Source organism: Chaetodon trifascialis, chromosome 16 (genome assembly GCF_039877785.1).
Source record: "Chaetodon trifascialis isolate fChaTrf1 chromosome 16, fChaTrf1.hap1, whole genome shotgun sequence".
Lineage (NCBI taxonomy): Eukaryota > Metazoa > Chordata > Actinopteri > Chaetodontiformes > Chaetodontidae > Chaetodon > Chaetodon trifascialis.
The window spans coordinates 19096641-19121235 of record NC_092071.1 but is presented as its reverse complement, the minus strand read 5'-3'; the positions used below and the strand labels follow the sequence as shown (position 1 = coordinate 19121235).

Below are 24595 nucleotides of genomic sequence, written 5' to 3'. Positions count from 1 at the left end.
TCATGAAACCTGTTGGAAATTTAATATATTTTACTGTATAAATTACAAAGGCACTTTGTCAACATAAAACAATTCAAAAAATAAATCTGATCATCCTCATTTAACCTGGAATCATGACTTGAACTTAAAGTGACTCACTTAAATAAGCCCTGAGGTATTGTGTCAGTACAGATTCACACTGAAGAACACTGGAATGAACCAGGACTGAGATTCAAATACTGTGTAATACAAAGCTGTACATTTTTAAATCAGGCCATTTATTACAGGTGTTTTTAAATTTGGTTTAACACTTGGGGGAACGCTACAGGCCAGCAGTTATATAGGTCCTATTTAAACACTAACACCTTGTCTTAAATGAAGCCACACATACGAGCAGCTACAGTTCCTTCCTTTTCTAATTGTTCCTCTTATAAACTCTGATACACCAGATTGGAATTCATTGCAAATAATTGACAAGAAAGGCACACTGTCCTCCAACAGACCCACAGAATACATTTGTTCTCAGAAATTACATATTAACCTAACTACAATGGTAACAATGCGGGCCGAAAGCGATGATTTGCATCACTGGCAAATACAACCTCACATACCCAGCACTGCAGACGTTACACTTCCAGGACAACACTTTTTTTTTTGTAAAATAAACATTGATCAGGTATCTAGAGATAATGCAGTGGTTGTGTGACCTTCAAAAGCCTCCCTCTAAATCCACATCCATGTTGATCAGTGAACGAAATATTTGAGACATTTTGAACCATCATGACCTGAACTAGACGGTGACCTGCCTGCTGTCACTCAGCAATCATTAACACTGGCAGCCTGTAGCACGAAGACACTTACCGTGATAACTATGACACCTTGAAAAACTAAGGTAAAAATGTCCATCTTTCACTGTTCAAACAGAAAGTACATGGGTCATCTTGACAGTTACCTAAGTAACAATACAAGCAGCAACGTAAAAACTACTTGGCTAATAGTTGTACTACCTAGCAGCTACTAGCTAACACAGGCTAATAATCACCTGGACTTAATTGTAAATACCGCTATGCAGGTGTCCTGTTTCAACATTTCAAAAAATATATCTGATGCTACACCTTACAGCTATATTCAACTATTTTAAGTGCCACTTCTTACCAGACTGTAATGTCCTCTGAAGCTTAATACAGCCTCACTGCGCCATCTTGTGTTCCCTTACAGACGTGACCACACTCGACGACTCACGAGCGGGGAAAAAAGAGACAGAAAGGCCAAAACATCTTTTTGGAGCTTTTTATTACTTTTTTGACAAATATATATGAAGATTTTCCTATTAAGGAAACATTCTTTCAAAGATACGTTTACAGCAAATTCATTCCTGCAAAGAGACAGGAAACATGGCAAATCATCAGAAGACATGATGGAACTAACCATTTCTATTTGTGCCCAGGAAAGGTATCGGTGCAATTTAATCATTATGATGAATTCATGACAGCTATACAGAAGTCAGTCAACGCCAATGGGACATTTTCAAAATCTGTATTATCATGATACATGGGGTGAATTATTAGTTTTGCATCAAGGCACACAAGCATTGATAACCGTCAGTGGAGCATTCCTTTCTTGTTTGTGATTTTGCCAAGACGTTGGTCCCATTGGGTAGTACAACTGTACAAACTACAGAGTAAAAAACAAAACAACAGCGTTTTTTGCAGGATAACAACAAAAGGAAATCTCAAAGAATTTAGATCAATAATGTACACAGAAATATTCAGAACTTGGGACCTCAATTAGGGTTGAGACAATAGTTCTTAAGTATGGTGACGGTGACATCTCCAGCGCATTACTCAAATCTGCTAGCCCTGACGGAAGACCTGCAACTTACAGAAGATGGAGCTCAGTGAGGGATCGCTTTTCCTGCTGTATGAACTCCTGTAAGCTTCTTTTTCCCTGCCTGAAGTTGCTCTCCCTCCTTGAAAACGGCAAGATGACCTGGAGTCTGAGGAGAGTTTCAATGTTACTAAAACTTCTTATCTGTGACGTCTTGAGTGTATCGAGCACAGTAGTTGGGAGATAGCCTGCCAGGGGATCCAACCATTTCTCCTTCCACAACTTCATCTCAGAGTGAAGAGACCCCTGATCTGGCAAGTCCTCCTTGTACAGGCGGAACACAAGACCACTAAGAATGCTGGTTTCCACTTTGGACATTGCGTAAGGCACAATCTCCAGACACCTCAAGGTATCCAATACCTTTTCTGTAAAGAGGTCGTCCATTTCTGCTATTGAGTGCTCTACAACTTTCACGCTTACAGATTCTTTGTAAAACTCACTCAATGGCTCTTGAAGCACTGAATGCAACATTGTTACATGGAGTTTGGAAGCTAGTGCGACAGCTTCCTCAAACCAGGCCTTGTGATGGGTGTCAATATCACTCTTCAGTTTACTGAGGGATGCTTTGAGATCAGTTAAGTTATTCACAGCGAGTAACATATCTAAGGGTTTACCCTGAAGAGACTGACTCAGCTTTTTTGTTACAGTCAACATGTTTTTCTGCACCACAGTCGACAGGATGAACTCAAAGTTTCTAATCGCATCAAAGAATTGTGATGCTTGCTGCTGGTTTGCAGTACTTCCCTCCCCTTTGAGCTCATTCAAACAGAGCATGACCGCTTCTAATATCTCTACCATCACCTCGTGCATGTCATGACTCTTCTCCCAGTTTCTGATGAGTCTGTCTCTCAGCTCATTGCCCTTTGCCTCATCGTGCTGGAACACGTGAATGATCATGTCCTCCAGTTTGTTCTGGTGTTCTGCATCCTCTGTGAGCCAATGTAATATTTTACCTATGAGAACGGCCCCCTCTGCCGCTTCTTCAGAAGGAGAGGATCTAGCCAGCCATACGTTTAGAGACAAAGCAGAGCTGACAGTTCTTACAGCCTGGGGGTATTTCTGAGCTATAGCTAAACTCACAGCCCTCATCTGAGCTCCTACTTTACCAACACTCAACAAGGCCTGTCCCCTACAATACTCCATGTTGAGCCCCCATTTCTCAGACAAGGCAGTCTCAATAGCATCTGCAAGGACAACGGGGTCTTCACCAAAAGGGATGAAAGCCAAAGTTTCCTCACACTGGATGTCCTCTTTGTTTAAGTACCTGATGCACAACGGCACATAGAGCTCACCATCAATTTCAACAGCTTGCTCAGTTATAACTGTGAAAAACTGAGAGTCCCAAAGTTCCTTGAGGATTTGTTCCCGCAATTGTGGCTCATAGAAAGACACAGCTTTTCTTGGTCCTTGAGTGACCTCCAGCATCATGTCATTATCTGCCAATTTCGCCTCTGCTACATCGGAGCCATGCAATTCTGTTAGTGTTGCTGGTTTTACTTCACTGCGTCCTGATTTAAAGAATAAAAAGAAATGTTAATGCCACACATAACAAACTATCCATTGACAAACATATCAAGGTGATATTTTTAGTAAAATGCAATGAATGCACTTACCACTGTCCAACTTAAGTCTCCGTAAAGTTCCCATCACCTAAAAAACATATATGGCACTGATTAGAATGGCAGTAAAAATGCTGCAAGTTTACAACATGGTTAAATGAAGAACTATTTTTAAACTATTGTAAATTTACCTGCGATAGACATGGACTGCTCTCTGGATCAACCTCCATACACTTCTCAATGACCTCTGGCAGTCTCTGTAGAGTTGTACAGTGAGATAGGAGCATCACATAATCCATCCTGCTGCCTTTGCAGACTGTGCTTTTTAATAGATCCCTCATGGAATTCAGAGTGGTCTTCATCAGGTCGCACTCCATACTGACACTAGGCAGGACAGCTACTAGCCTGAGCAGTAAGGTAACAGTTGGGTGGTTCTTTGACTCAGGATGGGCAAGTGTTTCAGCAATGGATGTTGGAGGAGCAACATCCTGGTATTTCTCTCTCCAGACAGAGGCCCAAATGTTGATTTCCTGCTCGGCTGCTTCAGGCTCAGGAAGATCTGAAAGGTAGAGGCTGAATGGCTTGTCCGTGGACTCTGACAGAATAGGATTGCAGGAGGGCAGCAATGACAGAACTGACAAGGCTTTCAAGTGGCTGTCTGAGAAGCTGTATTTCATTTCATCAACAAGACTTCTGAGGAGAGGAACACTCAGATTTTCTCTGTAATATATCTCTGGAGACTCATAGCTGTCAGCCTCCTCCGAGAAGCACACTTGTTCAGGAGCTACCTTGGTCGCTAGCTGGAACGCCTGCTCAAACCATGTGGAGTGAACAGTGCTCACATTTTCAGACATTTTGATAAGAGTCTCTATGATCGAGGGGATTTTTTCCACTTCACAGAGAATATCAGCAGGGTTTCCGCAGCGGAAGACAGTGCTACAGTTACGAAGAGGAGCGCAGGCATTCTTCAAAATCACAAGGGTGACAATGAAATCCATATTTCTTAGAGCAGTAGAGAGAACTTGTGCATGCATTGATTTGGAACCTATGGCACTAGAGCTAACAGCATCTAGACAGCTGAGAATGCCCTCTAATGTGTCAGCGAGTATGTCAAAGAAGTCCTCTCTCTTTTTCCACCTCGAGCAGCATGTTTCTGGCATTTCTTCCAGGGCCTCTCTTGGCATACTCAGAAGCCCATCAACAGCCTGTGCTAACTGTCCCTCCAGACCAGGAGATTCATCGAAGAACAGCAACAGATCTTCTGTGATGTGCAGCATTTTTGCTACTGAAGGACATGGCACACTTCCTGCCAGCCAGTGGGCAAGGCCGCAAGACTCGCTGGGTGTTACCACAGAGAGAGGATAGCTCTTCAGGAAATCCAAAGACATTTTCTTCACGCTTTGGTAACCCGAGCCCAAGTGCATGAATGCTTGTCCACGACACTGAGACATTGGTAAACCCCAGTCTTCAGTGAGAATCCTCGCCAGGTTATTTGCTTGTGTGTCAACATGACAGTTTTCATCAAATGGTAAGAAACCCATGAGCTCCACTTTTGGAGCAGATTCTCCAACATACCTGACAAAAACAGGTAGGTGTGTCTTGTCAGCAATTTTCACAGGTTTGTCTGTGATTAGTGAGAAGAATGTCGATTCCTGTATTTCCTTGAGTATGACATCTCTGATTCCATTTATGAGGAGGTTCACCATTTCATCATCACCTACACAAGGCATGCACTTGCTCTGACTTCCATACCAGTGGCACATGCTGAGCTCCTGGATGAAACACTCTCTGTCCTCTTCTCCTAGGTCAGACAGACTGCTATTCTTCTTCCCCAGTAGTGCAGCCAGTCTGAATGCCGTTGCCATGCTTCGACGGTTATCTCCTGCATGCCCATTCTCATCTGCTGGTTTCATGTCTTGGTCCTCAGTCTTGTCAGGAGACTGCTGAATGCTAGGCTCTAAAGCTTCCTCTTTGTCACAATCAACTGAATACATGAGGGGAAAAAGCAGACAAAACAACAGTGGTTAAGATAAACACTGACATTATGGCAACTTGGTATGGACATGAGTTATGTTATGATTCATTTATATATTATTTATGATTCAAACATACCTTCCATGTTATTTTCAGCATTCCTGGTGAAACTTTTGGACTCCTTGTCCTGTGAATATATCACAATCAATAAAATTAGTTCAACATTCACACAATTAATAAAATATAGACAACAAAATAAGACAGACACATAACAGTCATTTCAACTAAAGAAAACAAGCGCTTACCAGACAGATACCCTCCAAGGCTTGTGGAGTCACCTTCAAACACTGAGTCACCATGTGGTCCAGGTCTCTACTGAAGTCCGTGCCCACCTGCAGCATAGCCAAGCATGGGGACCTGTCTTTGGGATTTGTATTTCTCAGGTAATCTTGGAACTTTTTGTGGCGCATTACAACACCACAGTCCTCCAGTGCTGTGCTGGGTAGCACAGACATAATCCTCAGCAGCGCATTGATGTTTCCAAAATACTGCATGAGCGGCAGACGTAATGTGTGAAATATTGAGCTTGGTATGGTCACAGATGCAACTTTGGTCTTCCAAGTTACTCTCCAACAGCACAGCTCTGTGAAGAAGTTGTCAGCATCAGGAAGATCCCTGCTGTAGAGAGGGGGCTTTGACTTCAAGCTCTCAAACATGTAACTCACTGTGACTGAGCATGGAACGAGGGAGAGGAAGTTGAGAGCTTCTTTGTGGTCCTCTGAAAAGTGATCCTTCACGGCATTGATGAGGTTATCGACAAGGGGAACACTTAAGCCATCTTTGTAAAAACCGACTGGCTTTATCATACCGTCTCTTGGCAAAGCGTTTTCAGGCACTTCAATCTGCACTCGTAGACTCTGCGCCATTGCACAGGCCTCATCAAACCAGTTCTGGTGAAACACCTTCATATTTGTTTTTACTCTGTTCAGAGTGGCCACAATACCGCTGATTTGGCAAAGTTGAGATGCAGCACTGAAGTGGTCCTTCTGGAGACCTGCACTCAGCTCTCTGGTAAAGGAAGATGCATTCTTCAAGACCACCATAGCAATGATGAAATCAAATTCCATGACCTTACGTAGGAGCGCCCCAGCTTGTTCAGACACAAAGGCTTTCCATCTCTGCGGGTTGTTTTTGATTTTCTCGAGACATTCAACCAGGGGCTCCAGCATCTGCACAAACGCCTCATAAGAATCATGCTTCTCTTGCCAAAGGGCACAGAACTTCCCCTGCAACTCTTGGACCTTTTCATAGCTCTCTCTCAGACCAAAGGCTATTACATGGTCTAGCTGTTTTTGTAGAGTTGCGCTGCTGCCAAAAAACATCAAAACCTCTTCAAATGTATCCAGGGCTCTCTTAATAGCAGGCACTGGGATGGATTTTGACCACCATGTGTTGAAAGAGTAGGAAGAGCAGTGTGTGCTTATAGCAAGAGGATACTTCTCCTGGACTTTGCACGCAAAGGCTTTGAGCTTGTAGGAAACATCACCAGAGCCCAGGTATGCTTGACCTCTGCAGTTATTCAAATCAAGACCCCACTCAACTGTTACTATTTCCAGGAGACGGTGCACCATGGCATCACAATCCAGGTCTGCCTCAAGGAATCCCATCAACTCCAATCGCATGACATCAAAACTGTCCACAAACCTAAGGAAAAGTGGAAGATAGTCTTTCTCCCCAAACTTCACTACACAGTCAATGAACAGGGAAAAGAATGAACTCCCCACTTCCATGAGGATTCCCTCCCTCACAGCATTCTCGCACACAGTGAGAACTTCTTTCATTTCAGACTTGGTCACATACTCAACCTCTCCATCCTGAGCTGAAGTGTCAGTATGTTGCTTACTTTGGCTGCTATATGCAGCCATCACTGCAGTCTGCAAAGCAGATTTAAGAGCTTCTCTATCAGTCTCCGCACACTTCATCTCCACAAGCCTTTCAGCATCCATCTCTAGGTTTATGAGCTGTAATTCTTCTTCAGTGTCCTTCTCAGCATGGTTCCCATGGGATGCCACTGAAATGAGAGATGGGAATAATCTTGTAAACTGAGATTAGTTAAAACTGCAAATAAGCAAGAGTGCATATTGAAGATTGCAGTATAACAAAAATATTCAACTTGCCCAAATTATTTCCACTTAAATCTGACATTCAAATATAGTCATCATTGTTTATGCTGCCCATCTTTGTGTCAATAGCTCTATTTCCAGAACAACATGCCCTTAAATTGTATATTGTGGATTTATGGAGAAAAAAAAACAAATAAAAATAAATAAATAAATATATATATATATATATATATATATATATATATATATATATATATATATATATATATATATATATATATATATATATATATATATATATATATATATAGTAGTCATGTCATTAACCAAAATTGCAATGTGCTCAAACAGTAAATAAATAATTTAAAAGTCATCTCACCTTGGGGAGGCTTCTCCTTTGTGTCATCATCCTGCGAAACACAGAGGGTATAATGTAATTTCAGGTAAAATAGTTGCTCTATCACAAAAGAAGGCAATGAAATTCCAACAGTACCCTGCTTATGAAAATCTACTCACAATTTGCAGCAACTGTAGGATGTCTGGATGCTTCTGGACATATGATTCCACCATTTGTTCGACATTGAAGTGCACATCTTGGTTCACGTAGACATATGCCATTCTGCACTGTCTTTGGTCCTCTGGTGTCGCTCTCAGGTAGGAGTGGCATCGCTCTAGTACCATGTGGTATTGGCCATACACATCTGCCTCTGCGTTTACACATGGAACAGTGCCCAACACCCTCAGCAAGCTCTGCACATTCGGGTAAAACCCAATATCGGGAATCTTGAGTGTAGCAAACACTGTGGTTGGTAGGATCCTGCGCTTGCTTGCATGCCTCCATTTCACTTCCCAAGATCCAAGCTCTTCGTAGAATGTGTCAGGCCTTGCGAGGTTGTTCAAGTTGGCGTCTGCTACTTTATCCCTGCGAATGCTGAAATTATGGTCAGCCATGTAAGATGGCACTAATGACAGCCATCGGAGAATCCTCACCATCTCTGTACTGAATACTCTCTTCACCTCTGCAACAAGATACTGCAAGATAGGCCGGCTCAGAGTTTCTCTGTAAAAGTCATCCAGTGGTGTTTCAGTTGTGTTTCCTTGGTCCATCTCTGGTTTACTGACCTCCACTCCCAGCTTCTTTGCTCTGCCAACTGCATCGGAAAACCATTTCCTGTGGAATATTGCAAGCTCCTGTTGGTATTTGCTTACCAGCTTTAAGGCATTGGAAATTGTGTACTGCAAGGTACTGCTGATGCTAATTATTCCCCTGAGACTCGAGTTGAGTATGCTCACACAACAGAGGGTGTTCTTCAGAACAACAAGTGTGATGATGAAATTGAAATTCTTCAAAATTGGCTTGAGCTTGGCCATCTGCTCAGCAGTATCTTCATCTACCTTTGAAATCATCTCATTGATGCAGTTCAGGAATGGCTCCAGAATATCTAACATGGTCTGGAAGGCATCAGTGCCATATTCCCAATTCTCACCGACAGCTGCCTTGATCCTGTCGGCTTCCCCTTTCACATGCCCGTATGTCATCTGGATATTTCCCTCCAATCTTTTGCACAGCTCTGGTGTTCTCCTGAGTAACAAGGCTACCTCCTCTACAGTGTTTGCAACACTCTGAATGGAGGGCACAGGCATGCAGCGAATAATCCATATGTTGAAGGCATATGGGTCACTCGGAGACAGAACTACTTGTGGGAACTCTTGCAGAATCCTGCAGGTAAGGTCTCGCATTTTCTGACATATACTGCCCGTAACCAGATAAGTCAGTCCTCTGCAGTGCTCCATCCTCAGCCCCCATTTGTTTCGCAACTCTGAGAGAAGCATGTAAAACAGATTCTCTGCATCCATGTCACATGGTAAGAACCCAATGAGGTGCTTTTGCGGGAACCCATCTACTGTGACAGACCTGATGAAAACTGGGATCTGCTCCTTTCCCTCTATATTTGTCACATCCTGAAGCAGAATGGAGAAGAATCGCGCCAATCTGAGGCTGTTTTGGATCTCCTCCCGCATAAGGTCTTCACTGAACTGGAGGATTTCTTTCTTGTCAATTTTCTCTACACAAATACGATTTAGAGCCTGCTGACCTCTTGCACCTCCGATCGGCTCATCAGTGTTGATGTTTGCGCCATTGATGCTGAATCCAGTCAGTGCCAGGATCTCCTTGAAGTAGACTTTCAGAGTCTCTTTTGCTTTGGAGCTGGCTATATCCTCTTGGGTTTGGTTATCTTTTTGCAGTTCAGGTAATGCACTGTTCTCTCCACATGTTTCTCTCATCCCTTCAGGGACTTCTGCTGCTGCTGTTGTGTTTTCTGAGGGAGACGAAAAAAACGATTGAAAAGTTGACATGATTCAATCAGTGAATACCTAAACCAAGAGCTAACACATTTTAACACAGACTAAAACCCAACAGGATCAATTCATTCTTGAATGAACTGAACCTGGAACTGTACCTTTTGTTTTCTTCACAGAAGTAGGTTCCTCTTCCGACTAGGTAGATGGAAAGGACAATTACTGATTCGCACTTTTAGAGTTTTAATGTCTGATGAAAAAAGCTAAGTAGAGTTATTTAACCACTGAGTGATATACTTACAGGATCTCTTGCTCGTTTCCTGTTGCAGGCTGATTGATTATTTGTAGGCATTGTAAAGTCAAATATTGTTGGAACAGCATCTTCCCTTAAGACACAACTGGAGGCGCTCTGAAAAACAAAAAAGCAGTAGATCAACCTTCTATGCTGATCCTTAATATTAAACCTGAAATAGGGGATTTCCCACTGATAAGTTCACACCATATTCATTTGTTAGTCTATTAAGATCCCCATTAGCTTCCTGGGGTTAACAGTTCACACTGTGACAAGAGAAAAATCCCCATTCACAGGACTCATCACAATACACTAACAACACATCGTAATGCACGTCTGAGGTAAATAAAAAAACATCTGACCCATGTTAAATAACAAAAACACCAAAACAAATCTCACACGATTTCACGTCATATGATTTGGGAGAGAATCCCAGTCTTGATGTGCTCTGTATAATACTGTATGTTGAACTAACTGAGACTGAGCGTTCGGTCGTGTGTGTGTGTGTGTGTGTGTGTGTGTGTGTGTGTGTGTGTGTGTGTGTGTGTGTGTGTGTGTGTGTGTGTGTGTGTGTGTGTGTGTGTTTATCTGTCTGCAGCTAAAAAAACTGACATACATAGAAAAGTTTGCTCTCCTCAAGGAGGAACTGCTGGGTCTCTGTAAAAAGTTAATTATATTGTCTCTTGAACTGGAGCCTCGGCAGATTAAGTCTGTTCTTGATATTATGCGCCACTAAATGTGGGCACAAAACAAGATGAATAAGTGCCCCATTTTTGTTAACTTTGCTGTCGGGCTGGGTCGTAATATTTGACTATTTGGAAATTTGTTTGTTGGATAGGCATTCAGTTTACAATTTGTTGCCCTCTACATGAAGGTAATCACTAAAGGCTGACTGGAAAAACATCCTGTCAGCATATTCTTGTACTGTATAATCTTAAAAATATAAATCTCAAATCATATTAACATGCATAAAACACACCAAACCTTCTGGAATTTACTATTTTTAATATTCACAAGTCTGATTTCATTAGCGTATAATCACCTGAAAATAAGAATCACTGATTATTTGCTCATATGAAGGAGCAGGTCCTCTAATATGGAGTCCACACCCATAGAGTGTTGGACCGCCATTTTTCTACAGTAGCCCAGAACAGACAAACCAAACAGTGGCTGTAGAGAGCTCCTTTCACATGTTTAGCAGCCACCACAGGTCCTCCTACATACTTGGAACCACCAGATGCCACTAAGTCCTACAGTTAGGCGAACACAGGATGTACAGGTACAACAGTTATAACACCATTTCACTGGTCAATATATTTCACTACAAATAAAACAGATTGTACTGTACAAAACACTTTTTCATTTGCATACATCTATAGGAAAAGTTGAACTATAACGTACTATACTACACAAAACATTCTATTACAAATCTCCAATGGTTGCATCTGGCAGTTGTGGCGACACTACGGTAGGTGTCACACCATCTGTTGCCTCAGACCTTTCTCCATCGTTTGTTTCAGACACACTGCCACTCTACTTTTGTTATAGCTTGTGATCAAACTTTGGTTTTGAACATGAAGAGTAGTTTGTTCTCATTACAACAGTGGTATATCTTAACATTATCATATTCTACTAAACCCATATATCAGTAGCGATGTATCTTAACTCTAAAGCTGCTGTAAATTAAACATTCTTCAGAAGCTCTTATTGAGCTAGATTTTGCAGCAGGTCCCACTCTGTGCACAATATCCACTACAGGTCGACAAGGAAGGTTTTTAGATTAGATTCAACTTTATTGTCATCGTTAGAGTGCAACACAGAGACAACGAAACGCAGCATAAAGCTGGCAGTGGTGGGATTTGAACCCACGCCTCCATAGAGACTGGAGCCTAAATCCAGCGCCTTAGACCACTCGGCCACACTACCTGCTAAGAATGAAACACGCAACCTTTGAATCCTCACTTACATACGTCCTTGAAGAATGATGTCATGAAGCCTAAAGGATGTCTCCTTCCACATCTCTGTCGAGGTCGAATACTCTGATACTGAATCTACAGCTGAAAATTTCTAACCTTTCCTTTATCCACCTCACTGACCTCAGCGTCAGCTCCACATCAACCAGTTTGTCTTTACACTGCTTCTGTTGGACTTGGACTGACATTTGCTTTGTTTATGTCCTCTCTTATTATTGAGCGGATTAATGCACTAAGTTCAGTTTGACTGTCCAACTATCATTGGCATCCACCGCAGTTCCCTCAGGTGAAACAGGTAAAGCAAAAGCTGTCTCCTTTTTCATTTTTTGATACAACTCTGTGTTGTTTGATGTATTGCGTAGCATGTGTTGCATTCACGAGGCTTTATCAGAGTGATGACACTGATGCATTTCTAATAATAATGGGCAACAGTTTAGCTTCTTACCTGATGAGAGATCATAGAGGGCTCAAAGTGCTTTGCACAAAGTCTGTACAGCATGTGCAACTGCTCAGGAGACTCTGATGCCAAATCTTGACGACAACAGTTGTTCAGCCATTGTTTGCAGCTGAAAAATACAAGAGGAAAATAGCATAAATTGTTGGGGTCACAACCACAGAGCAAAACACTTCTGCACATTAATCTTCTGTAGTGTAAATATATTAAATAACAACTCAACAAACAGGAATGTGCCCTCAAAGGTTTGTGAAACAGTTTCAACACGGTTCATTGTGATGCAGCAGTTTAACATGGAGACGCTTTCTATTAGTAAAATGCCATCATAGTCTACATGGCACAGGACGGACAGCAATGACAGGACTGCTTGAGCTACGCTATTTGCTTCATCTAGTTAGTCAGGTTATGATCCAGCAGACGCACAAGAACATCAAAAAGCAAACAGAGCCAATATTTAATCAATAATTCTTACAAGGTGACATCCTTTTCTTATCTCAGAGTTCAGCATACTGACTGTGTGAAAAACATGTCTATGTTGTTATAACAAGTGCAGATGACAGACATGGTCCTCACCACAGCATAGGCTATTCAGGTGGCAACTGAATCAACTTTAGAACTGCCAGTTGCCATGTTGAAAGACTTCATCTCTTGGTGAATGCGAGATGTAACACATTTTAGTCAAACACACCATCCATGCACACCGCTCGGTCTGTGAGCGATGTTGTTGTGTGGTCTGATGCTTCCTGCATGTGCACCGTGCCGCTACACTACAGGTCACGTCTGCAAGCTGCAACACATGAATTCTGCACACCTGCTGATACAACTGTGTTTTGGTCAACTGCATTTATTACTCAACCCTGCCTCAGTGCTGGTAACTGATGAAAAAAACAGGGAACAAAGTTGTGAGTGATTGCTGACTAAAGCCTGCCTGCCTCTCTCTCCACTGATTTATGGGTGGACTGATTGCCCCACAGGCAAATGAGATTTACTTCTCTCAATTCAACATAAGATTAACTGGGTGCCAGTTAAAATACGAGCACACGGTGCTTAAGGACGGGAAGGATCATCGCAGGGCAGGACATGAAGTCTTTTGAGAATCCATTAGTCTTCTTCTTCTGTGACACAGCCCGATCAACGCGATCTGTCATTAAATTACGGTGGTTACGTTCAAGGCAACAGTCCTAATATTGCGCAATATTACAAGAATCTGAAATTGGAAAAAACAAAAACACAAACAGCGGAAGTCAAGCGGTAACAGCGGGATAAAAGGAGGCGCTAGACTGCACTTTATTCATCAGGACATCACCTGTTCAAACTAACGTTACGCAGCGTTCAATTTAAGTTTCAAGTTATATTGTTCCAAATGTTCTGTGACCTTACAGCAAAACGTCTGTGTAATTAGCACAGTTTGGTAAACAATAGGTACAATATCGCAGAATTATTCATGGGTGTTTAATTTGCTGAGCCTACTAACGTTACCACACGATCGAGACGGTAGGTGTCGTGTACCGATGGCGATTTAAATTACAGCACAAAAAGTTTTAAACTATGGTTTCCCTCGGTTTGCGGAATGACTGGAGACATAAGCTAAAGCGACAGAGCCGTTGTTACGCGTTAGTGTCGCTCTCCGAGCCTGGATGAGTGGACGGAGTGTATTTCACACGGACTTTTCTTTCAAGAGTAACGTTAGTCTGCGCCATTTTCGACAGAGTTGTGTCACTGTTAGCCAACATGATGTTAAGCTAACGCCAGTGCTAACAGTGGATAGCTAACACATTCATTTTGCATGCTAAGTGGCTCATTTTTAACCCACACCTCAATTAAATAAGCACGACTCTTACCGCTCTGGGTCCAGAGGAAAGCTGAAAAGTGGAGTGGAGTTTTCGGATTCCCCTTGCTGGTAATCACAGTTCGTTGCGGCGCAGCAGTCAGTCATTTTGGACTGCAATGTAGCTCGCTAGCAAGTTAGCTAGCTTAGCTGGCGGTTGCAAGCTGGCAAGCCTACTGTGACAAAACCTGCAGGAGAGTCTACAGAGTCATGCCTTAGACAAAATCTGCAACCGTCACAGTTCAGTTTCAATGTTACTTTCGCTTAATGTTTCTTTGGCAAACTAAGAACCTACTAATTCCATGCTTTCAAAAGTTGATGTTGCGTGGTGAGCCAAGAGTCGCCGAAAGCGTGTTATCCCACCAACGAGGAACTGGACTGTGCAATACGCAGTGTTAACCAGCAGAGGGCAGAATGGAACCCACAGGCCTACCCAAAGAGTTTCACTGTCAAGATAATTCACTTCCTGAAACTAAGCGACCAACCCAGGCGCGTGCCTCAGAAAACACGAGGGCTCCCGACAGCCGTTTGTTCCAGTTTTGTCTCGTGTCCGTATTACAACATATACTTTTATTTATGTATGTTTAATTTATTTATTATTTCTAAGACTCTCGATCAGTGTTCATTGCTTACATTATACCTGACATTACACAGAAGTCTTTGATAAACATTGAAACATGTAACTGACAGCTCCGTTCTAATCCTAAACTGCGGTGTTTATCTCGCTTTGGCTTGAGACTCTCTGATTTAGATTGGCAATTTCCTCTTCTCCTCACTTTGAAAGATGTTCGCCGTCTGTACACCCTGAACGCACACCCGACCTATTCTTTTGTTTAAGACTATTTAAGTCTCTCTGGTCATATCCTGAATCCCACCTTACACTGCCTTTTTGTCAAGTTTTGTGTCAGCCCTTAAATTATTATGCTGTCATATATCTTGGCAGAAACGAACAATGAATACACTGCACTTAAGTAAACTAAGTAAATGTAATTGAAGATTTCTTTTTAAAATAAAACTTTCCTATATAGAAATACATTTACTGGTAACACAGTGGCTCAAGGTCCTGGAACTGGGACGCCTAAACGATGCATAGACAATCATCAGTGTTATTCAGAGCTGCGCTTTTCCTGCTATGATCATTTAAAATGTTTCATGTTGCTACTTTGTGTCATTCATATGGGTATAATCATGTGCATCATATGTTTGAATAAGATTGCCTCTGTTGCAATTCATTAAATGGAAGCAAAAGAACAGATGGTAACAGCTCCCTTCTTCTAGAGGTTGGGCCAAATGGTTTTCATTTTCAATCAAGTCAGATTTCATTAACACCAAACACTATAGTGGAAATTTGAGTCTGACAGCAGACGATGACTCAGCTGTTTAGTCACAAGCAGATACCCCATTCATGACAGGCATAATATCTGAAGTGCAAGATGGGCATGAGTGTAGCTAAGAACTAGAGACCTTATTTATAGAAGGAGACTTTAATCTTCACCCTGCTTAATCCTGATGTCTAACTCACCATTTACCTGAAAACAACTCAAATTGAACTTTAAATCTGGCTTGGAAGGAAAACTCTGCTTTATTTGAGACAGAAATAAACAAACCATGGAAGTTTCTCCTCATCCAGTTATTAAATGCCAGCAGAACATTGGGTGACAGGTGACAGTAAAAACACTCATAAAATTAGCAATGCATCTTATTTCAACAATGGAGTAAAGGAATGGACTTGGCTCAGGACTCATATCCACCCTGGGAAGTTTACAGGGGTCAATAATGACTCCCCAAAACACAATGCAAAAACAGCGTGAAGGACAGGCATAAGAAAAACAAAATTCATGTCTGGTATCTATCACTCAGTAACACTTTGCAGTCCAGTTTATTGGTCATTTACTTTCTACAGTTTATAACAAAATATGCTACTTCAGTGTGAGAGCTAGATAAAAAGAAAGTAAACAAAAGGAGGAGATATTTTATCAGGTTAACACAGTTTGTCATTAACAAAGCCGTCGATCATTGTCCATCATCATTTCCTTGCGAAGACACCTCCTCCTTGTCTGGGTATGTCTTCATGTAGGCATCCACGACTGCATCCAGATCATACCCAACATCATAGTTTATGCTCAAAAGAGCGAGACCTTTGGATTTGAATTTGTCAGGCGTGTTCTCCATGTACATCTGGAAACGTTTGTATGCTAAATCACAGCTGTCCTCCAGAGCCAAGGTGGGCAGGATGCTGAGCAGCCTCAGAGCTGCAAGCATGTTAGGGAAGAACTTCACATCAGCCAGCTGCAGTGTTTCATGGAGACTGGAGGGCAAAACCTCGCCTTTGCCCTTTTTGCTCCATTTAACCCACCAACAGTGCAGCTCGGCAGAGAGGGTTCCCGCATTGGGGATGTCATTTTTAAACACGTGCACACTCTCTTCCTCGGGTTCAGTAGACTTATGCTGCTCTATGACAGCAGGGACCAGGGACAGACATCTCAGAGCCTTCAGGTGCTCTTCACAGAACAGCTCATTTAGTTCTTTGATGACATGCGTCACCACGGGAACAGACAGGTGCTCCTTGTAGTAACTCTCTGGCTGAATGTTTCCAGATTGTGACTGATGCTTTCTCAAGAATGAGCGAGGAACCTTAACTGGGATCTCCATTGCAGCGGCTAGGTTGACGGCCTCATCGTTCCAGAACTCGTGATACACGTCGATGTTGTCGGACACTTCCTTCAGGGAGTGCAGTACGGCTTTTAAACTGGTTGCAGCAAAGTGGGCATCTGTTGCTTTCCCTTGCACATTCTTCCCGAATGCTCGTGTCAGCGTCATAGTGTTTTTGAGCACGACCAACGCCATGACAAACTCAAAATCAGCTAGTGCTTTTGAAATCTCTAAGGCGCTGTGTGTGACTTGATCATTCCACCTCATGTCCTCGTTGTCATGCACGCTGTCCACACAGAGTAGTAATGCTTCTAGGATTTCCACTGCCACCTCAAACGCATCATGCCGTCCTGTCCAGCCGGTTTGACAGATCTCTTTCAGTTCCTTGGCTTTATCCTCTTTGTCTGGGTAGAAAATTGAAATGGCGTGCTCCAGCTCCAGCTGCAGTAAAGAGGACTGACTGAAGAAGGACTCAATCTTCTTAAAGGTTGACATGACAAGCTGAACCCCTGACAATGCCATACCATTTGCCAGTGACACGTTCAATGTATGAGTAGATCTTAGCGTAAGCACTGCCATTGGGTACCTCTCCATTAGCTTGGCAGCAAATGTTTTTATTTTACTAAAATGAGTCCCAGAGTAGGAGTGGGCTAGACCTCTACACTGTTCCATATCCAAACCCCATTTGTCAATCATTTCAGACAGAAGTTTCTCTGCCAGGACATCTCCGTCTCCTTCAAAGGACAAGAATCCAACAAACCTCTCCCGCTGGCAGTTAGACTGGTCCACATATCGGAGAAAGACGGGGATGTACCATTCCCCTGAGATCTTCACCAAATCATCAGTAAGTAATGAGAAAAAGCCATTTTGTTTAACTTCCTCCAGCAGCTTACCGTGGATGCATTTCTCCAGCACCTCAATAAACTGACTGAGCTGAGCTGTGGAGCAGCACTCCTTATTCACCTCGTACCTCTTCTTCAGGACTTCATCTCCACAATTCATGCGATGTTCTAACAATGCCTGAAAGTTGCTTAACCCAAGGCCATCCTCTTTATTGCCACCAGGCCCTGTCAGTGGAATGCTTTGCTCTCCCAGCAGTATAAGAACTTCAAACAATGACTTAAGATACTCTTTGTACTCTTCCTCCTCTGGGAGTGCCTGGACATCTTCCTTAGTCGTCTCTGCTGGAGCCTTCTTCATTTCTAAACAGGGAAACAGAAACAGTTGCAAGACAGGAACCAAATCAAACACTCATCTTGTGACAAATGTGGATGTGGGAGTCATTTATTCCATTGTCAAATAATAAAAGTGTGTGTGGGTGGGTGTATTGATCTTGAACTTACTTTTTCTCCCCTTACTTTCTGTTTTATCATCTTTGGCCTACAAAAACAAAATAGAAATGCAATTATATAAAACTACAAAAATCAAATCACACAAATTATCTATCCCCATTTAAAATAATTAAAGGACCAGCATGTAGGATTATTATTATTATTATTTTTATTGCTATTAACAAAAATTGATTATAATATTCAGAAGTATGTTTTCATTAGAGTATCACCACCTGAAAATAAGAATCACTGCATTTTCATTCACTTGGAATGAGTGTGCTATATCTACCGAGGGAGCTTTCTACAGTAGCCCTGAGCGAACAAACCAAACAGTGGCTCTAGAGAGCACCTTTCATGTTTTTTGCAACCACCATAGGTTCCCCTACATGCTTAGAAAGGGAGGGTGAGATGAGGGCTCTTCTGTTGGTTGCAACCTGCAACCTCACCACTAGATGCCACTAAATCCTACACACTGGACCTTGAAGACCTTTACCCACCGTCTCTTTACTGCGCTTCACCTGCCCATTTTGAGGCTGGCTTGGCACATCAAAGATAGTTGGTACAGCATCATCCTTCAACACTGCACTCTGAGTGTCCGGAAGAGAAAGTCAAGCCAAAAAAGTTCATTATACAGCACATATGAAGGCTGAACCCAAAATATGACTTATGTTGAATTAGCATTATAACCTAAAACACTACACAATATATTGTATCTATTGAATATTTAGTGAAATAATACGTGGGGCTACACTTTTTATATTCTACATTAAGACTGATAGTTACATTAAAAGTAAACTCTCACAGTGCTTGCCCTCTGTAATTTGATCCAAAATCATGTGCAACCTTGAAAACATAACTTACACTATGGATCGAAGATGCTTCGAAATGTTTCCCACAGAGCCTGTAGTATCTGTACAACTGGTCTGGTGACTTGTCTGTGAGATCTTGCCTCTGGCATTTTTCAACCCATTTCTTACACCTGAAAGGAGACATTAACCAAAATAAAACCAAGTTTAAAAATCAATACACGTTTTGGTGTTGAGGTTCAATAATGATTCAGTGCTATATCAGCTGAATAACCTATCCACACCATGATGCACGTCTTCAATCTGTAATTACTTTCACCAATGACTGAGACTCTAATGGTGAACAATACATCACAAACAAGAACATGAAATGTATAAAACAATCTTATTAGCAGAGATTAGCAGCAATGATGCTTCTTTAAGGGAGAACAGCAAGATCTGGTACACCTCCTGCTGACAGCTGCACAAGTTGTAATGTGGAGCAGCAGTTCCAGCAGCTTACAAATGAATGTTATGTTACTCTTTAGGACACTGATGGCTCAGTTCTATCTCATGGACCCTGGAACAAGTTCGGCTAAATGGAATGCAGTGATCGTTAATGCCATGCCAAAATATCTGCTGTATTAAAGATCAGAGGTTTGTCCTTCCGGCTCTGGATCTGCTGCAGATGTTGGAAATATTCATTTACTTATTACACGCCTTCCATCGAGTTGGATTTTGTAACACAGGCTTTGCCAAAACATATAAGTGGCTAACGTCTCATGATGTTCTTGGTCTATATGTCTTTAGCATAAAGCAAACAACAATCTGTCAAACTTCTGAATTGAATTTGTATGAAGTAAACAACAGTTAGCTTTTTATATTTTGCAACAGGTTTATTAAAGGAAGTGCCACAGGGCGAAATACAGAAATTACCAGTTTATGAAACAAAACTATGACAACTCAAACAAAGTTATGCTTGTTTTAAATGCTCGCCTTCGAGCATTTAAAACAATGAGAAATGAGAGAGAAACAAAACTGTTGTGGGTAAGTTAGCTTGAGAGCTTCCTGTTGGCTTTACCATCCGTGTTAGCGTTACTTACCTTTCTGGGTCATGTGGAAACCTGAAGAGTGGCTGTGGGTCGGATATGTTACTGGTACAGTTCGACACAGCGCAGCGATTCTGCATGGTAAGTTTATATCATAAACCCGTTTTTTTGCGGCGAAATCCTTTTGAGGCTAGCAAACTATGATGCTAATGCCAGTTAGCTGTCAAGTCACCTTTGTCCGCAAGCAAACTTCCGTTTTTTACTTTCAAAATAAAGTACAATGCGTTTGCGTAACTAGAATAAAACTGTCTGATGCGAACACACTTGCTTTTTATCAAAACGCATATGCCAGCTACACCATGTTACATTATAAAGTTAAATGTCATAAACACATACATTAAAATATAAGCTACCTGACAACTCCAGAGGATTCCTCTTGTTTGCTTTATTCTAGCACACTTGTTCCTAAAGTCTACAGGGAAATTATTCTAGCCTTATGCTTTTCTTTTTTAACTGTAATTTCGATTTTATTTTGAAGGCAAATTCGCTTGGTTGTTTTTTTTTTTTTAGCTTGATGTATTTACCAACGTGCATGAAATCGCGCGCTTTGCTATTTTCCCATAATCCTCAGCAGCCTTTTCAAAGCCTAGCGGTTGAACACACTCTATGGCCTTATCAAAACATGTTCACATCATCGATATTTTAAAATATTGTCATGTTGTGCGTTTTGTAAAGTTTTATCAAACTGCTTATTTTTGTGCTTCCTCTTTACCATCATCACTTAGGATTTCTCTTAAGTGCTGATGTCAAGATTTAATTCTGTGGCGATGACACAGACCACATCTTGTATGACAGTGGAGGTGTGCATGAGTCATTTGTACAGTTATAGCTACATTACAGCAACGTCATGTAAATATGCGATGTTTTGTGAAAGTAATTGTGTTTAATAATTGTGTATTAAACGTAGCCATTTCGTTGATTTTGTTAACCTCATCTCTCTGGTGAGGTTACTGGAAGTCACAGCTGCTTTCTTAATACTGACTCACTGTTTTTACAGTGGCTGTCATGCGTTGGGCGTGTAGCTGTTTTCATGGACCGGTATTAATGGAATCCTATTTGGGTTCAAACATTCAAACTGAAGGGACGAAAACTAGAGCGATGACAGAATGGAACCAGTCTTCTTCAATTCTCGCTCTTAGTTTTGAGACACTCCATTGGTTCTTTTGTTCTCTCGCGATACTAGCTTGGCCAATTGCAGCACAGAAGCGCCAAGTCAAATCAAAAGGTTTTTTTCTCAGAAAGACAAACGACGTGTTGTGTTGCTTTGGAGGGATTTGCTCCTTGTATTATACAGTAAGACAACAAGGTAAGTTGAGGCTTATTTTTTCTTTTACTTTTTTTAACGAGAGTACAGACATGAGCACAGTCAGCACACCAGTACAGAAGTTCTGACCGAATACACAACCAACGTCTTGTCGCGCTTTAACGTTTATTTGTTTGTATCCCTCATGTTAACGTTAATGGTGGGCTTGATCACAATGCGTGCTAATGCTTGCTTTTTGATAAACATAACGTGCCAAACTATTTAATATATGCAAATATCACACGAAAGTAGATAAAGAGTAGGTGTTATTGTACTTGCAGATGTTATTTCTCAAAACGTACAAGAAAATAACATGAAAATTGCTAATACATGCAGTGAAATTTTAACGTAAAAGCAGCGTCATGCAGTTTAACGCTTAATCTGTGGCTGTTAGGCGAAATATAGATTTGCTCCCAGATTATACCAAGTGTAATCCCAGCATACTAGATGATGTAAATTAACGACACGCATTATTTAAAACAACTATGCTCGTGTATGTATTGCTTATTGATCTTGCAGAGAAATCGATTGATTGAACCTGGTTGACTCTTCACTATGGACGTCGCAGTTTCAAAACGGAGCCGCAACAAAGTAAGTGAACATATTTATTCATATGAAATACTTGTTGCGTTGACTTTTCACTCAATTGTAGTCAGCTTGTAGCCTTAATCAGTCTACCTTACGTTCTTATTGCTTTTATTGTATTAGGGAAATAAGGAAAATGCTCAGCCAACATATGGAAGCAAGTCCGTCATCAAAAGTGCTACAACGTCTGCTGTTCCCTTCCAACTGAAAAGCAACAAAAAAGAGGAAATAGGAGCAAAAAATGGTCCTCTTAAAGCCAAGGCCAAACAACCAGACACAAGGTTGAAGTCTGGTGAGGCTCCCAAACAGGTAAAGACTGTGCAGAGAGAACGGAGAGGGGCTACTGTTGCTGCTGCTGCGGTTGTCAAACAACAACCAACACAAAGCCGGGCCCTCCTCTCTGAACAAGCTGTGAAAGACAGAAAAATAGCTGCAGTGGCTCCAAAGCGACCAGCTGTGGTGCCACCATCAAAATCTGCTCCCGGCATGTACAAAGGCAGGATTGTCCAGTCAAAAATTGGATCCATTTGGAAGTCAGGTACCGCTGTGCTGAAGGCAGATCCAAAACCATCAATACCAAAAACAGAGAGGCAAAGGGTTGGACCTGCGGTACGAGTGACAGACAAGAAGGTGAACAAACCCCCTGTCTCAAGCACCCTCAGCCAGTACAGACTTACCACAGAGACTGCTGAGGAGAGAAGGTAACACTTTTCTCATATATGCACACACACACGTTTTGCCTTGGGGTCAGTGTATATCAGAAATGCTTGAAAATGTTTTTGTGTTCCCTCCGCAGAGCTAAACTGGCAGAGTGGCTTGCTTCCAAGGGCAAGACTTTCAAGAGACCAGCCATGACTACAGCGGTACCTCCAAAAACCAAAGTCTCTGCAAAACTTGACGCTGGTCTCAAATCACGGTCTGCTGCACAGTGCAAGCCTGAACCTGAACCCGAACCCAGTCTGAAAGCACACAAGCCAGACTGTGCTGCTCCCTGTATGGATACCCAGACAGCAGAGTTACCAACACACAGCCAAACTCCAGTGATCATGAACACCACCCTAGACCTGCTCGATAACTCTGATCCAGATCTGCTTGTTGACCAACAGGACAGAGTGGATGACGTAAGGAAACAAACAGAGTTTCTGCTGCTGTTTTATAAACATGCCCTTCCACAGCAATACACCATGTTCTCTTCTTGGTTTTCATTTTCACAGATTGTTGTGAACCTGTGTGATGCTTTGGAGGCCATGGCAACGCCATCAAAATGCAACGACAGTAAGTTCACCTGTGTTTCTTCACTATGATTAGTACAGAGGTGCATTTGATAGATTCAGTGGGATTAGATCAGGTCTTAAAAAAATAATTGATCTGCTCATTTGTGGTAGAAAGATGATAGTTCTTCTGACTGCACTCTGTACAGATGTCCACTCACACCCACATTCATGTTGTTTTTGTTTCCACTAGAACTTTCACAGGTGACAGATGTGCGCAGTGATGTTGAAGTGGAAGACAGCAAGCCACAGGATGAATGTAAGAAAGAGGAGCTGAAGGATGAAATGCCTGAGGATGTTAGTGAGCAGCCGAAGGTTGAGCAAGTGAAGGATGAAGGAGAAGAGAGCGATGACCAGGAGGTGGAGATGGAAGATAAGGAAGTTGAAAGTGATGATGAGTGTGTGGAAACCACTACACAGAGGGAAGATGCTTCAGTAGTGAAGTACAACGTGAAGACCACCCCTTACTTGCAAAGGTGAGTCCATCGGCTTTCATATGCAAAACTAAAATTTTGTCTAATCCTTTCAATAACTGAATATTAAGCTATGAATAGCCACAGTCATTTATTTTCACTTGTGATACAGTAGTTTTACCTTCAAATATCCCATGTTCAGTGTCAAGAAGACAATTGAAGATGATGTCAGCTCCAGTGCACCCAGGAGAAAGAGCAACATCAAAGATCTTAAGTTTCTGACACCAGTGCGTCGTTCTTGCCGCATCCAGCGCCAATCAACCCACCTGCCGATGATGCTGCTCGACCACGATCCCTGCGTGTCATCATTGGCTGAGCTGGTCAAGCTGGACGACGATCCCAACGCCTACATCTACAGAAAAAACCCTGCACTTCTGGAAGATCTGCCCGACAAGCCTAGACTTTGAGGGGCTGTGTATGTGTGCTGTTTAAAAAAATACAACTCTAGAAAGTTACAGGACTGGAGCTAACAGACACTTTATATTGTTACTTTAAAAACGACTTCACTAATCTGAATGTTTGTAAAGAATTTTAATTGTCTTATAAGCTGTTTTATCGTTTTGGGGTGGAAACATCTGTTTATTCTGTTTATAAAGTAAAGGACGATGTGTAATGCCAAATGCACTACAATAAAATCATCTAAGATTCTGGAATCTAGTGTGACTTCATTCTAACAGACAACCTCTTAAATGTAAGGAAGTTGCAAATTCTTTCCC

The 24595-nt window shown here is 41.9% G+C and overlaps 3 protein-coding genes and 1 non-coding gene across 5 annotated transcripts; 1 reads left to right on the top strand and 3 right to left on the bottom strand.

Moving 5' to 3' along the window:
- Positions 1–1262: 1262 nt before the first annotated feature.
- LOC139344536 (uncharacterized) lies at positions 1263–14752 on the bottom strand. Its single transcript, XM_070982803.1, has 11 exons — positions 14384–14752; positions 12534–12654; positions 10125–10232; positions 9985–10021; positions 8039–9843; positions 7902–7932; positions 5705–7470; positions 5538–5586; positions 3617–5409; positions 3480–3516; positions 1263–3374 (listed from the first exon to the last, which is right to left on the bottom strand). The coding sequence occupies exons 1-11, from the start codon at positions 14476–14478 to the stop codon at positions 1858–1860; spliced, it is 7359 nt and encodes a 2452-aa protein (XP_070838904.1). The 5' UTR covers positions 14479–14752; the 3' UTR covers positions 1263–1857.
- On the bottom strand, positions 11960–12041 carry trnal-uag (transfer RNA leucine (anticodon UAG)). Its single transcript has one exon. It is a non-coding gene; the product is annotated as a tRNA-Leu (tRNA).
- A 1176-nt stretch (positions 14753–15928) lies between the features above and the next one.
- Positions 15929–20429, bottom strand: thap12a (THAP domain containing 12a). Of its 2 annotated transcripts, XM_070983756.1 has the most exons (5): positions 20242–20429; positions 19215–19332; positions 18851–18940; positions 18366–18402; positions 15929–18224 (listed from the first exon to the last, which is right to left on the bottom strand). In XM_070983756.1, exons 1-5 carry the CDS (start codon positions 20325–20327, stop codon positions 16384–16386), a joined length of 2172 nt encoding a protein of 723 aa, XP_070839857.1. In that variant the 5' UTR covers positions 20328–20429; the 3' UTR covers positions 15929–16383. The 2 variants fall into 2 exon arrangements, with proteins under 2 accessions (XP_070839857.1, XP_070839858.1); XM_070983757.1 differs by lacking the exon at positions 18851–18940 and having other exon boundaries at positions 15935–18224; positions 20242–20399.
- A 399-nt stretch (positions 20430–20828) lies between these two features.
- Positions 20829–24530, top strand: LOC139344347 (cytoskeleton-associated protein 2). The gene is made up of 7 exons (XM_070982442.1): positions 20829–21553; positions 22070–22141; positions 22259–22836; positions 22932–23256; positions 23350–23410; positions 23600–23882; positions 24022–24530. The coding sequence occupies exons 2-7, from the start codon at positions 22106–22108 to the stop codon at positions 24284–24286; spliced, it is 1548 nt and encodes a 515-aa protein (XP_070838543.1). The 5' UTR covers positions 20829–21553; positions 22070–22105; the 3' UTR covers positions 24287–24530.
- The last annotated feature ends 65 nt before the right edge of the window (positions 24531–24595 follow it).